The sequence below is a fragment of the Lutjanus erythropterus genome, chromosome 5, assembly GCF_056507025.1.
Source record: "Lutjanus erythropterus isolate fLutEry1 chromosome 5, fLutEry1.hap2, whole genome shotgun sequence".
NCBI classification, from domain to species: Eukaryota; Metazoa; Chordata; class Actinopteri; order Lutjaniformes; family Lutjanidae; genus Lutjanus; species Lutjanus erythropterus.
The window spans coordinates 28,246,473-28,262,086 of NC_139321.1; the positions used below are offsets into that span (position 1 = coordinate 28,246,473).

Consider the following 15,614-nt stretch of genomic DNA (forward strand, 5'->3'; position numbering starts at 1 on the left):
CAGAAAGAAAGTAGTTCCGACATGAGACTACTTACAACAAGGTGTGAGGATTGTCTTGAGTAACTGAGTCATCATTTTAGTGAAGAGACACTGGTTTAGAATTTTTTCAATGTATATTTTTTGGTACTTTGAACACCACAAGTCGAGTGCCATTTAGTCCCATTATACTGGAGAGAGAGCAGACATCTCTGCTGCCAGTATCTCAAAAACTCACCAAAAAAAGATCTAAATGGATAAATGGCACTACAGGAAAAAATATATACTTTTGATTTTGGAGTGAACTGTCCCTTTAAGACATTATACCCACATTGTCAATAATTATTGAAAAATTCCATCGTGATAATATTTAGTGAAAGCACAAATAGTCATCTCTACAATATTGTTGCAATACCCAGGTATTTGGTCAAAAATATCTTGATAATTTGATTTTGTCTGTATCACCCAGCCATACTTATGGGTAGTTTAATGCATAATACTCTAAACATCACCATAAATTTGCAGCATTTGTAAATTTACAGCATTTTATTTTACAGAAAATATCAAGATTGCCCAGTACCACACGACCTTGTAAAAAAATCATACTTTTACAGACCCACTATTAGTGTGAATTATTACTCCATCAAAATTTCTCAATTTTCCGTTTCATGGGAAAAAAAACTATAAAAATCATGAAGATGTGACATTTTGGGGGTCCTGTACCAAACGTTTTTTTTTTTTTTTTTTTAATCTATCTGGAAAACATTTGCACTGCAGCCAAGGCATCTCTGCAGCACTACAGTATTTCATTATAATGCTGTTTTTTGTCACATTTTACCTGCATCAAAAAAAATTAAGCTTCTGTGATTTTGATTATGCATTTGACAGTACTGCAATTTCAGTAATATTTCAATTGTGCAGCCCTAATATTTTTGTACAACGCAAAGACAACTGATGAATATTTATTTTATTTACAAGAAAATGTACAGTTTGTTACATGGGTTACCAGTGCAAAGTTTTATAATCTGAAAACAGACACCATCCTGTTTCGAACAGTAGAATCAGCATATTATGGCAGCTGATTTGAAAGATTGTAAAATAGCATAGAAATGTCCTCACACAGCCTGTGAATGTCAGCAATATGAAACTCTGTGAAACAAAGTGAAGTGCCCAAAAAGGGTACTTAATGTCTTCTTTCTGTTTTGAAGAGGGACATATGTATATGTGTATATATATATATATATATATATATATATACATATATATATATGTATGTGTGTCACCAATATCTAGTACATATTTGAAGTCAAAAGGCATGGCTTACAATTACGTTTAAGAGAGAGAAAAAAAAAAAAACTACCCTCAAAGGCATCTGTTGAGTTCACTTGTTAGAGGGATGGATGTCCATGCCAGGGTATTTTTTCTATCCCTCTGAAAGGCTTTCAAAAGGCAGAAAGAAACAAAACCAAAAGGAGAGAGGCCACTGAAACAGAAGGAGAAACACCCATGAACAGTTTTTTTTTTTTGTAGACATGAACTGTCTGTACCTACACAGCAAACCACACAGCAAGCACATCTAATTAACTATCACTATCATCCAACCAGTTTACTTCATGTGTAAATAAACAGGTAGAAAAGTGACAACTGAGAGAGCGGCTATTGCCTTTAAAAAAAAAGAAAAAATAGTTGGGGCATGTAGCAAGTAACCCAGATATAACAAGGTACATTAACTTTTAACAAACAGACGCTATTGCCCAACAATAGCATTCGGCAGGAGTGAATGCCACAACACAACAGCATACAAACTTAGCAACAGTTATGGGACAAATATACTGAGAAGGATTTTAAAGATGTGTCATTTTTATTTCTGTGAGATCAGTTGTTTTCTTGATCGGTGGTGGTTTCTTGATTCTGGGCTGGACACTGTTCATACTCGAACAATAACGGGGGTCAACAGTCACGCCAACTCTGTTCAACAATAGCAGAAACCCTCTTCTCATACTCCCGCTTGTTTTCCTGGTACAGCTGGGCTGCTTGGCTGTTGGCTGGACTGTTTGGGTTTGGCTCATCCAGTAAAGACTAAATATGCAACAGAGAATGTGTAGCGGGTTAGGTTACTAATAAAGTCATCATGTTTAAATTACTTTACACATGGAAAATTGTATTAGATTACCTGTATTGAAGTTAAGATTGAAGACACATCATAGGTTGGACTCCAACGATTCTGAAGTATATCTAAGCATATGCTGCCATCTGCATACACTACAAAAGAACGCACAGATTAAAACAAACCAGTTCTCCTAAGATAAATACAGGATAAATCTAAAAACTTCTTAATACTGCAACTGAAAATGTAAGAGCAAGTATCCACCCCTGGCAGTGAAGTACATACCATTTGGATGAAACATTTTGGAGACAAATCGCACTGTTGGAGGTTTATTAGGATATTCCTCTGTGAATTCAATGGTAAGTTTGAAGGTTCCTGAAAGCAAAAAGTAATGGTATAGTATCAAGTTAAATACATTTACTAAAAACAGTGCATTAAAATAATCTAACCCAGTCATTCCCAGAGACTGGGTTTGAAGGAGATTTTATTTGGGTTGCCAAATAAATAAGACTATGGAAGACATTCAGCAAATTTAAGATTTATGTCTGCAACACACACTTTATAGAGCATTTAAAATGTGTATACTGTTTTACTGATGAGAGGAAATAAAAATGAGATGGCCTGTTAACTCAGCCTAACTATATTTACTGCTCATTTATTAAGTATTTAACATGTGTATGTTTTCAATAATACATGTCAAGGCAACATAAGGTGATTTGGAAATGGCAGTAACAATGGTCAGCAACACTCATTTATGCACAAATTAACTGTTCCCAGGACTTCTGGTCAGACCTTTTGTGAACTGGGTCACGATGGTTTGCCATGTTTTAAAACGGTGTCCCAAAAAAAAAAAGTTTAGGAAACACTGATCTAACCAACTGGAAAATGTCTCACTAGTCGTTTCTGGTGTTCTTGCTATGACAAAATCAAGACTACACCGTCAGAAATGGATTTGTGTAGTGGAATGTGAATTTACTCAGTTTATAGCTGATATTTCTGCACAGTTGCAGATAAAAATTAGGCCACACTATATTCTATTTGTAGAATTAGATCTCAGTGGTGGCTGCATAGGACTGTTTCTGACTCGTGTAATCCAAACATTTCCAATAACTGCAGAGCGCTGTAATGTCCAAAACTCAAAATTTATTAAAAAAAAAAAAAAAAGATGACGGAATAATTTCCAAAATTAACAAGTATTTATCTCATGAGATATTCTGCTTCAATCCATATTTAAGGATTCCCACAACATTTCCAAAATCAAAGTCAAGGTGCATTTTCAAGCTTTTCCAGCACCTTATGTCTGTGGTAAATTACATATTTATATTCATATACTCATATTCATATATATAAAATATTATTTCGCTATTTCATCACATTAAATCAGGTTATTATGCTATACACAACCAAAATTCTGTTTTGTAATAGAATTACACAGAAGGGTGACAAATTAAGGAAAACAACAAAACTTCACGTTTACAAATGTGTCACCTGTCTGAAAGTAGACTCCAATATAACCATACCAATATATGATTTATTTTAATTCTATATCTAAAAAAAACTATTCAATCAGGTAGCAATTTATTATGTAAGTAATGTAGTTACAATTTCAAGTACTTCATCAAAAATCCAAACACTTTCATATCTTCAAAGTGTACATTAAAATTTAAGCATTTTCAATTATTTCCAGCACCTGATATTTGTTGGTGTTAAGTTTTTCAAAAACAGTATTTTCACTATAGTGAAAAAAACTGTTCTCTCCCACTTGCTGCACACAAAGGGAGAGATGCATGTGTATCTATGGGGCAGTGTAACAGCAATGTATTAGCATCATAAATTATATTTGTGTTGACAAAACCAATGAGTTATGTTCATTAAAGAAAGCCGATTTAATAAAAGACTAAAAAGACTAATTAAATACAATTAATACCTTAATTCAAACTGAAGATTGTGTTTGATGATTACTTAGGCTGATGATGTCATAAATTATGATGACAGACATTTAAAGGTCTATTCAAAAACCTCAATAGAAGCTTCAAATGATAAAAAAAAGAAGAAAAAAAAGACATTCTGCAAAACCTTATTTATTACCATACCAATCGACTTTATGTAACTCGTGAATATATGCTAGGTTAATGTCATAGGATAGTTAGAAAGATAAATTATTTGTATGAATAAACTGCTTTAGAGCGGACTTACCATCTTCAAAAGGTGTTCCCTCTGGTCTAAAGGAGAGAAAAAGCACACATTATAAAATCAACTTAGAGAAAGTTCCAGTGACTTTTTAATGGTGTAATTTAAAATACTCACTGCATAAACTACAGCTTAATCCCCCAAAACAAGCAGTGAATACTTCAACAAATTTGTAAAATGTCTAAAATTTCTCTGTTTTAGTTTTCAACAAATCAACTTAACTTACCCAAAAATGACAGCGTTCCATACCATGATATTGTTTTCTGATGGGGCCCCACTAACTCCAGCTGGAGGATCCTCTTGCAGCCTAACAGAGTAAAAGCACAGCGATGTTACAAAATGCAGGTGATATATTAGACTCCTCTGTGTTATGCTCTGTCTAAGCATTACTACTTGGCATACTGTATTATAACCACTGTGGTGGTCAATAGGGTATGTAATTAATAATTCATAATATTAAAAATCAGGAGTAAAGCTTTCTAGTGTACAAATCAGCAGACAGGAAGAACCTGTTGAATATTAAACAGAATACAAGCCTCTCTGAGGTAGGCAGCTGTATGTTGAAGGAGGGCTGAGAGTTAGCAGATCTAACAATGACAAACACTCCACCAAGATTTATAGCTGGGTAGTAAATTAATATTGGTGCTGCAACTAACAATTATTTTCATTGGCGATTAATTTGTTGACCATTTTATTGGTTAATCAATTAGTTATTTAGTTTATAAAATGTGAGAAAATTGTGAAAGATGACGACCAGTGTTTTGCCCAAGATGATCATCTCATCTGTCTTGTTTTGTCCACAATCCAAAGATACTCAGTTTGCCATCATTGAACAGTAAAGAAACAAAAAAATCTTCACATTTAGGAAGGTGGAATCAGATAATTTTGACTTGTTTTGTTAAAAAAATTACTCAGACCAATTAATCGATTATCAAAACAGCTGGCTATTAATTCAACAATAAACAACTAAATTGATTAATACCTGCATCTATAACCAACATAGTACAAACATTAATATACTGTTAATCATTCATCTGGATATTTTTAGTAATATAACATGATTTGTGCTGTAATAATATTGTGCTACAGTGCTAAAACAATAAATTTGTGTATCGTGTACTGTTTTACAAGAATTAAAATTAACAAAGCCTTCACCTGCTTAGTCATCACAACCACATTCCTTACGCATGTTTGTTAAAACTGACATGGACAAAAAATACTGTGATGATTGATTCTGACTGTGGGCCAACCAGGATTAGATCCTGGACTATTTTGTTGGAACATACTGAAGATAAGGGATACGAAACAATGTGCCGATACCGTGCAGAAAGTCTTCAGGTTTTTAGTGACTGCATGGCAGATGGTTGCTTATCCTCATACTTAGATAGTGATCTATTAAGACCTGGGGGAAGGAGCTCCCTTGATCAGCGTGTATTTGGACAGAGTGCATGTAACCAAAGGTTTTATCTGGCTGTGAAGGGCCATCTGGCCAATGACTTCAACAGTATACCCAATAATCAGTTACAAATACAGCCCACAGAAATCAGATATGGACACAGACATAAACAGTTTCAGGGGAAGGCTCGTGGAGAAGTTATTATATTACATATGAAAATAAAAGGCAATAGCACATCTATATGTATGAAAGCAAACAATAGCTTAGACCTCATCAACGTTACTACTCCTTACTGCCTTGCTAACGCTGGTGTCAGCGCTACCTACCAGTAATTATCGTTACCTGTCAGTACCTTACCTATAATTAGTTTAATAATACGATCCAAAATTAACGACAGATACCCACACAGACGTCAAAAACACGATTCAAATTTCCCAGTGTTTATATGTCAATGTGTATTATTATATAATAATCGTGTTGTAGTTTAGAATACCATTTAGGCTAACGCTAACAAGCTAACCGGACATTGCTAACATTAGCTATAGCTACTACTCTGTTGTTTTCCTGTCTCTTACCGTTTAAAATCTCTCATCAAACGTCGTCTTGCTGGAGTTGACATCCTGTTGACACGGAAACCTAAATCCTTAGCATACACGTAAGCGGCTCAAGTGTGAGAAAATGTATTTTTAATCGGTGTATTATTGTGACTCCTAGCAGGCTAACGAGCGATTGCTAGTTTGTCAAATATTTGGCTGCCTCTGCTGGTCTAAGGGCGCTACCACTTACACTAGAAAGAGGAAATTAATATCGACTGGAAATAAATTTGTGAGCTGTACTGCCACATGAACGCATACTAACATTAGCACTGAACGTGGTACTGTTGAATATACGCGTTTACATATGTGACCCAGTTTCAGCACGGTGTAAATATAGATAGAGTGTTTTATAAAGCTGAGAGCACCCGGTCTCTAGACTTGGGTCATTCCAACGAAAATTACGTCATATGTTTAGCACTCATATTTAGTTTTCTCGGAACACGATAAAAGATTCGCATGGTATTAAGGTTTTATTCTTCACCGTTTCCACCTATTCATTATTTTACCACATTTATCGATTCATTCAATCCATGTTCAATTAATTAAGTATAACCAGTGACTGTTAATAATACAAGGTATTTATGACTGATAACTTGTATTCAATCTACAGTAACACTGAAAGACCACTAGATGGTAGTTAGCACCCAGGTGTTTATAAATTATACGCTGCAGCAACCCAAAACACGAGTAATAACATGATTGCTTTAAATTTAATACGTGGTAACCACAGTATATTGGCTTATTAGACAACTGTTAAAATATAATTTTTCAACATTTAAAAAAACAAAAAACAAAAAAAAAAAAACAGTTCGTCTAACCAATTCAAAATATCTTCCGTCAACACACTATGTAAGTGTCCCATATGGTCTAGCGGTTAGGATTCCTGGTTTTCACCCAGGCGGCCCGGGTTCGACTCCCGGTATGGGAACTGTCTCCTTTTGTCTTTGTCCAATAATGGGTCTAATGTTTCTTTGATCTAAGAACATGACCAAATATAATAACTAATCTCCACAGGAAGCGCATGATTGTCGACAAATGCAAAGTGTTTTTTGTTGCAGGTTATTTGATACAGCTTTCACAACATACGTTCATCATTTCCAGGGAGCCAACTGTAATGCAGACCCCGCCCGTTGAGGAGTTATCCTCAATTGCTCTCATCCCACAACGGCTTGGACATTCCCGGAAGATGCCCATTTCCACTCATGTCGCCCTGTGGCAACACTTACTGTAGTCTACGAAGTAACGTGGAGGAGAGGAGACTCGACTAAAACCAAACTCCAACGTTAGCGTGTGCGACCGCTATTAATTAATTGCTTGTAAAGCCACACCTGTGACCGCGTAACGGTTAACTCCTTAACAGTTAGGTAGCTAATTTACAGTTAGCGTAGTGTCGGAGTACAATACCAACGTCAATTTTAATAATATCGAGTAGGATTAAAACATTTATTGCTCGTTATTAACTTTTTAAGGCGATATGATATAGCGCGGACACTAAACAACTTTTTCCATAACGTTTTGTAGCGATGCATATATTGCTCACCAGTAAAGACCTGTCCTGACTCCTCTGGTCTCTCTTACTACAGACTTTGGTGCCGGGCCAATCATTTCCCAGGAAAATGTGACTGCTAGGAATTCCCCACGCATCAGCCCCTCTCTGCCGGAGAAGACTGCAACCTTGTGTCTGTCAGGGTTCACACGAAAGCAGCGGGACGCTAAACTGACCGGTGACTGTACAATGATGTAGGTTAGCTACAGGACCGCTCGTCTCCAACTCGCTCACCAGGGATAATATGTTTTTCTAACGTCGCCGTGTTTCATGAGGACAGTCAGCCACTCACTGCCTGCATAAAGCCAGGGAATATGCTGTGCTGATGACAGCTTCTACCAGGGTAAGTCCACTGAGTGTCTTTTAAAAGCATGTTTGGTAGTCATAGCGTGCTTTCTTCTATCTAACTGTAATTATAATAATTGTGTTTCCCCTGTATTTGTGCTTTTATTGTGAAATACTCAGGACTTTTAGCAAATAATAGTCTATTGTTGGATAATGTACGCTACGTTCAAAAAAGTTTATCAGACTACAGCTAAAGAAGCATGACTCAACTCATATGATGTTAGTAACCAACCCTTTAGGATACACGCAGCTCTACTTTGTCTACTACTGCTTACATTTCTGTGACTCCCCTTTGTGTCAGTCAGCCGGCATGTGACTGCACTGATGGCGTGTATATGTATGTGTGTGTGTGTGTGTGTGTGTGTGTGTGTGTGTGTCTTGACAATTTAGTGCTTCAGACGTTACCCCCCTTAACAATGCCCCAGCTATAACTGTGATCTGCTACACAGCAACTTCAGCATACTCAGATTAACACTGTCAGAACTGATTTCAACACTTTTGAAGTGTCTATAAGGGTCCACACAGTAGAATGTTAATTTAGAGCTGCAATGATTAATTGATTGTTAATTGACTATTTAATTATAGATTCATTTTTAATAGTTTTTTAAGAAAAAATATCTCCAAGTTGATTTCAAATCTGATTTCAGCCTCTTAAAGGTGAACATTTTCTGTTTTTTTTTACTCCTATATGACAGTAAACTGAATGTCTTTGGTTTGTGGACAAAACAAGACAGTTGAGGACGTCATCTTGGGCTCTTAGAAACACAGATCAACATTTTTCACTATTTTCTGAAATTGTATGGACCAAATAGCTAGTCAATTAATCGAGAGCTGGTTAAAACAGCACAGCATGTACATTATTTTGCTCTTCAATATAGCGCTCTGAAAACACCGCTTCAGTTAGCATTAGCTTGCTAAGCTTAGCTGTCAGTTCAAACAGAAAACTCTCTCAAACTTAACAGTGTGATGTTGACAGTGGCTCCCCACTGAAAAAAGAACAGGTGGCAGAAGAGAAATATGAATATCCATACATAATATTAATGGACACATCTTTTTACTTACTCAGTGAACAGTGACAAAAACTGAGGTCAAAGCACAGTCTGCAGGTTTAATGACAGAAACTGGCTTCACTTGAGGATGATGTGTGTATGGTGATGGGAATCACTGGGAAACACTACAGGCATCACATCCAGGTTATGTGGAGTTAAGTCTAAATAGTTCAGAGTGACTCATTTTATCCTCCATTGTCAGATTGAACTCTTGACACTGAATCTAACATGCCAGGTGTGGCCCTGTCGAGGAAGCATGGAAAAGACCAGCCTTCTCTATTTATGATTGACCCCACAGAAAAACATAAAATGTGTCCTCAGACTAGAGTTAACTGGTATTAGAGCTGAAATGAGTAGATAATTAATCCATTAGTCAATCAACAGACAATTAGTGGCAGAATTTAAATGATCATTTAAAGTAATTCTTTAAGAAAGAAAACCAAAAATTCGCTAGTTGCAGCTTCTAAAAGATGTATATTTGCTTATTTAATCTGCAATGATCATGAAGTCAAACTATAGCTTTGAATGGAAGACTTAAAGATCCCCTCCACTCATACATGTGTTTTTCTTATGTTTATCTTAACTTTAATGACTTGTATCTAAGTTTGTTAGGTTTGGTAGGTCCAACTGATACAGGGGGCTGATACTGATATTAGGGAGTAAAACATAAATGACATCAGAGTGCTGAAACAATAAACTGGAATTTTTAAAATAATTATAAATGCTTAAATGTACACGTGTAACAAAACTGAAAGCTAATCACTGTCTAATATGAAATAGTAATATAAGAAACTGGAAAACCCCAGTGAGGAGCAGACATATTTGCTATTTCTTTTACTCTTCATTGATAGCAAACTGACTTTCATTTTGTTTTGGATTGTTGGCTGCTCAAAATAAGCAATTTTGATATGTCAACTTTGGCACTTGGAAATTTGCAGACCATGTTGCAACCCTGTTTAGTATAAGTAAAACTATGAACAATTCTGAGAACTATAACATTGATTATCTGACTCCACAGTGTGTCACTCATTCTGCATTACCCAATTTCCAAAAAAAAAAAAATATCTGCAATCAACCCTCCTCTGTGGCAAGTCTAAATGTTTGCCAGATGTTTACATTTTTGGGCTAAGATGCTTGTATCATGGGACGGACAGACACAACCTCATTGGTCGACAGCAGTTGCTCCCTTCGGAGGAGGCGGCTGTGACGCAAAAGAAGGGGAGAGAATTATGAGCTTGTAGCTCGTCAGTCCCACCAGAGACAGGACCAGCTGGACCCACCCACCCTTCACCCGCCCTGTCTTCCCTCCCCTCCCCTACTGTCCCCCTATGGTGGGAACACTGGCAGAGGCTTGTGGATAATTGGAAACTTAAATCCACTGAAAGCAATTATCCAGAACAAGACTTTCCAAATATACTCCAGTGTGTGGAGTTGTCTTGTTTGTTTCAAGCATGTGCCCTTGTTTTAGAAACATCCTGCCATGCCGCTGCCCACGCATTCATCCTTTCTTTTTTTCCAGTTCCTCTCTGCTTTGATATCTTTAAAGGGATAGTTCAGATTATTTGATGTGGGGTTGTATGAGGTACTTACCAATAGTCAGTGTATTACTTACAGTAGAAGATGGTGGGCTTAGAGGGGTACGAGCATGGAACCAAGCAACATTCTGCTGTAGACAGGGTCAGTAAGAGAAGGTATTTTAGAAACTTAAAAAGGACCGATCAATATCAGTTCAGGTGTACAGTATATATAGAATATTTTCACCACTTTACCTTGCCATCAAACAAGCTTTATCAAAGGGCAACCGGTGTTATATAAGCCAAATATCACCCTCTACAAACCAACCAAACTCCCTAGGTGAAATCATTCATTTTACTTTGCAGAACATGGGATTTTCTGCTCTACTACTGCCTCAATCTGTTACTTTATTTGCATTTTTGAGTGACTTTGGTAGGACAGAACTATCCTTTTAAACCACAGGAGTCACACAATAACACAAAACTGACTGATCAAGGCAGCAATAGACCAGCAACTCCTGTGTTCTTCAAGGTAAAGTCACTGATTTTGCCCATGGAGATTGGTTGGTTTGGAGAAAGCAATATTTGGCTTATATATTTCCTGCTAGAAAGGCTATATTCTAAACATAGCATACATTTAAAGTGATATTGATTTTTTAGGTGGACCTTTTTAAGTAGCTATAATACCTTTTGTTGCTACCCCTGTCTACAGCAGTTTTTTGCTTAGCTTCTGTGCTTGTACTCCTCTCTGCTTCCCTAAAGCAGATAAGTACCTCATATAGCCCCACCTCAAATAATCAAAACTATCCCTTTAATGCAGCACAGGCTTTTAGTTATACAGTCAGTTGTATATGCACACTGTAGATAGAAGACTATGTGGTTGGGGCCAAAGCAGTTCCCGGTAGCTTTCTTATCCTGTGACAGTGATGTCACTGTCGGCAGTGAGAGCAGCTGAGGAGGAGTGTGATGATGATGACCAAGGACAACAATGGAGAGAGCTGTCCTGAGCTGCTCTCCCTTCAGTGATAAGGAGCTCCTCAGACATCAGACACTTCTTCTTCTTGCCCAAGATGTGCCCGCCTGCCTTAATGGGCTGCAGGATATTGATTTGGCTACACAAAAAGAAGATCTGAGCTTTTATCCTATTTAGAAAGCAGCACTCCAGTTTCACAGAAGCTTTCAGAGTGGCCTTGCCAGAGACGGGAAACCAGCAGCTTTTTTCTTTTGCAAGTTGGCATATGTGGTAACCTCAGAGGTGGCAAAAGTATGCACATATTCTTTACTCAAGTAGAAGTACAGATACTTGTGTAAAAGAAGACTCTGGTAAAAACAGAAGCACTGGTTCAACCTATTTACTTAAGTAAAAGTAAAAAAGTACAGACTCTGAAATGTACTCAAGTATAAGGGTAAAAAGTAGCCCTCTGAAGGACATTTCTACTGACTGTTTCTGTGCAAAGCTGACTGAATCTCACCACTGAGTCTCTTGTCTGTTTTGTCTTGTTACCAGGGCCCTTATGGTTGTTGAAAAAATCTTGAAAACACTTGAACTTAAATATAATGTTTTAAAGGTTTGAAAAATGCTTGGATTTTGGAATTAGGGCTTTAAACTACTTGAAATTGTAATTGCATTACATTTATAATAAATCACTATCTGACTGACTAGTTCAGCTTTTAGATAAAGAAACAAGTCTGAGACAGCCCACTTGCTTTTACCTGTCGCACAAAATGAAGATGACTCCACCCGAGCCTCGCTTGCCACTTTACACGTGTGACTACGTTAAGTGTCGCCTGTCTGTCTTTGTTGATGTGTGCTCTCTGATGGAACAGTGAGTGGGAGGCTAACTGACAACAGCATGTAAGGAGGTTGCTGTTTCAGTGAGCGTTGGCTTGAAAACAACTTTATTGAAGACTTTATTGAAATTGGAAGTTATTGGTCTAATGATTTTATATTGACTCAACCAGGTTATATTAGCATTTGTCACCTCCTCTGGACTTCTGTCATTAAACATAATTTTGGCTGATTGCAGTAATATATAATCTGATTTAATGTGGTGAAGGAGTGAAATAATAATTTTGAGTATGTATGTATATGTATAATTTTTACCACAGTTACAAGGTACAAGAAAAGGTTGAAAATGCACCTAGAAAATGCTTGAATTTGACTTTGCAAAAGGTGGAGAAACCCTGTGTTACATCTGTCTTGAGTGATACGCACTGATGGATACAACAAGGAATCATGTTTTTGATGTGTTATTTGTGTTCTCGCCATATAGGCTCAAATCATTCTGGATGTTGGGAAGGCGGCGTGCAGTGATGCAAAATAAAAATAATCAACACTTCCTCTGTAATGCATTATAACTAAAGCAATGACCCTGTTTTGAAAATGTACATTTGTAGACAGTACAGATGTTTGTATTAAAATGTAGGGCAGGCCTCTTAAATTACCTTTTTAGAAAGGCCAGATTTGAAAAAGAGTTTAGTGCCAAGGGTCCGGACAGTTACATTTCCTATGTTTGACCTGTTAAGTTAGGAAAATAAATGTGTAAAACAATCTACCTTTTTAGTTTTTGCCCACTTTATATGTTTTCATAATTGGAAAGTAAATACTATGTATAAAAGCACAAAAAAAAAACAATGCACCTTTGTGATCATAGACAAGAAGCAGCTTGTTGTTTCACTTTTTTAATTATGTTTGTCTCTCCTAATAAATTCGCTCTGCTTAAACAGATTGAGTAAAGCTTTTTAAAATGAGTGCCTGTGTGCCTAACAACAGACGTAACCAACGAATGGGCAAATTAGCCTACTAATAAAACAATGATCTAAACAATGTAAACACTCCTGAACTTTGAAATATTGTCAGGTTATTTAAATAAAATCACAATGTATACTTTTTGACATTTTTATAAATGACCAAAGGGCTGGAATGAGGTTGTTAAACATGGGTGACTAGCTTGAATAGGCCTGGTGTAGGGAGAAAAGTAAAGAGTCAAAAGTAAATACTTAAGTAAACTAAAGATACCTGAAAACTCTTCTTGAGCACAGTAACAAAGTATTTGTACTTAATTACGTCTGCACAATCTGTAAAACAAGCCTACCTCCCAGTTTTTGGAGCTATTTGTATCCAGGAGTTGATATGATGTCCACACATGCACCTAAAAATAACTTGCTATTAACTGTTGCAAGCTTATAATAGTGTGATGATCTTTCTGAGGCCACCATATTTAGTTACATAATGACCATTTCTGAGGTGTAAATTAGTTTGATGCCTTTGAAATAACCACAAGATGGCAATGTTCATATGCTTTGACAAAACAAACAATCATATGAGATGGCTGGAACCTCAAATGACTTGCAGAAATGCAGGAACCGACATGTGAAAAGAGAAATAAAACTGTTGAACTTCCCTTTTCTACATGTAGAAAAATACCCCATGTTGGCTGTTGTCTGTTGAGGGCTTGCAGGGGAACTGCTGTGTGAAAAGTTCCTTAAATGTACACTGATGTTTCACCACCACCACCACCAGGCTTTTTGATACCTGACTATCACCTTGTCAGACATGTTTGATTGCTAGGCAGCAGAAGTCAACCACTGCCACTGGACATGACGTCAGAGAGAAATTAGAGACAAGGGAAATTCCACCTGTAACCTCATTCTGCTCTCATGCTGCCTTGTCTCACAAGCATGTGACTTGGACGAGTCATTATGCCTTAGTTTCTCCATGAATCTGTGGATTGTAATGATGTAATACAGGACTGCAGTCGAACTATTTTTAGCAAGCAAAAGAGGACAAGTGAACTTTGTGTTTGAAGTTTGTACTTGTGTTATAAATGTGGTAGTAAAGGTTAGTTCTGTGACTTAAACCCTCAAATAATTCAGGTAGTTGGCACTAAACCAATAAAGCTATACAGACAAATAATGGCTATTTTGATGCATCATTATAATCCTGTCTTCATCTGTGTAGAATATGTTTTTATTAAGAAATAATACATTTACAAAGTGAGGCAACAATAAAGACTTTGTAATGATAATCCAGTGGGAATATCACATTTGAGTAGAAGCATTACAGTTTTACTTAAATGAATAGTCTGACATCTTAGCAAATATGCCTATTTGCTTTCTTGCTGAGAGAAGATGAGAAGATTGCTACCACTTTCATGTCTTTGCTGTGAATATAAAGCGAAAGCATAGCTGCCAGTTATCTTAGCATAAAGACTGTATCGGAGGGGAAACAGCTAGCCTGTCCAAACAAACAAAATCTGCCTGCAAACCGACAACCATTAAATAAATGAGATATACAATCTGTTATTTAGTTTATAAGTTCTGATAATAAACTGGCTCACTGGCTTGTTTTAATTTTTGAACAAAAAGCACACTGCTATGAAAACAAACTACTTCCTCTAAAAGATTATTAATGATTTTTGTGACTTTTAAACAGACACTCTGCTGGGAGAACTACTGCAGAATAAATCTGAGTATATAGTGTCCACCAGCTGTGTGTTGACATTGTGAGATTAGTTAACAACATTACTTACAGATGTTTTTATGGTGCCGGCTGAGGTCCATGTAAGCACAGTATAGCAAGCTGTATCACTGATGTAAGTGTAATTGCATTAAGGCCTGATGGCTTCGTATGTAATGTTCAGCTTACTGTAGTTTGACCACACAAAGTAGGTTCTCACAAAAATAGAAACCAGCTTTGCCTGCAACTTCAGCACTGTAATGATATTTCACCCTGTCATTTTTCATGTATGTCAGAGCTAATGAGGTAGTAGTAAATGGTTCATGGAGATGTTTCATGAGTCAGCTCCACTCAGCGGAGCTCAGATTCAAACAGTGAGCTTTGCCTGAAGAAGCCAACTGATCTTTCCTCATTCAACTTTCAACAAACTCTGTCA

The 15,614-nt window shown here is 36.7% G+C and overlaps 2 protein-coding genes and 1 non-coding gene across 3 annotated transcripts in view; 2 read left to right on the forward strand and 1 right to left on the reverse strand.

Annotated features, from left to right (window-relative positions):
* Positions 1-1,792: 1,792 nt before the first annotated feature.
* LOC146327107 (ubiquitin-conjugating enzyme E2 A) lies at positions 1,793-6,460 on the reverse strand. The gene is made up of 6 exons (XM_084719536.1): positions 6,245-6,460; positions 4,500-4,580; positions 4,280-4,305; positions 2,369-2,458; positions 2,150-2,238; positions 1,793-2,055 (listed from the first exon to the last, which is right to left on the reverse strand). Exons 1-6 carry the CDS (start codon positions 6,286-6,288, stop codon positions 1,927-1,929), a joined length of 459 nt encoding a protein of 152 aa, XP_084575662.1. The 5' UTR covers positions 6,289-6,460; the 3' UTR covers positions 1,793-1,926.
* Positions 6,461-7,121: 661 nt separating this feature from the next.
* Positions 7,122-7,193, forward strand: trnae-uuc (transfer RNA glutamic acid (anticodon UUC)). The gene has a single exon. It is a non-coding gene; the product is annotated as a tRNA-Glu (tRNA).
* A 241-nt stretch (positions 7,194-7,434) lies between these two features.
* elf1 (E74-like ETS transcription factor 1) overlaps positions 7,435-15,614 on the forward strand; it is a 64,154-nt gene continuing 55,974 nt past the window's right edge. The window contains exon 1 of the mRNA XM_084719539.1: positions 7,435-8,154. The gene's annotated coding sequence lies outside the window, so the exon portion shown is untranslated. The remainder of the gene's footprint in view (positions 8,155-15,614) is intronic.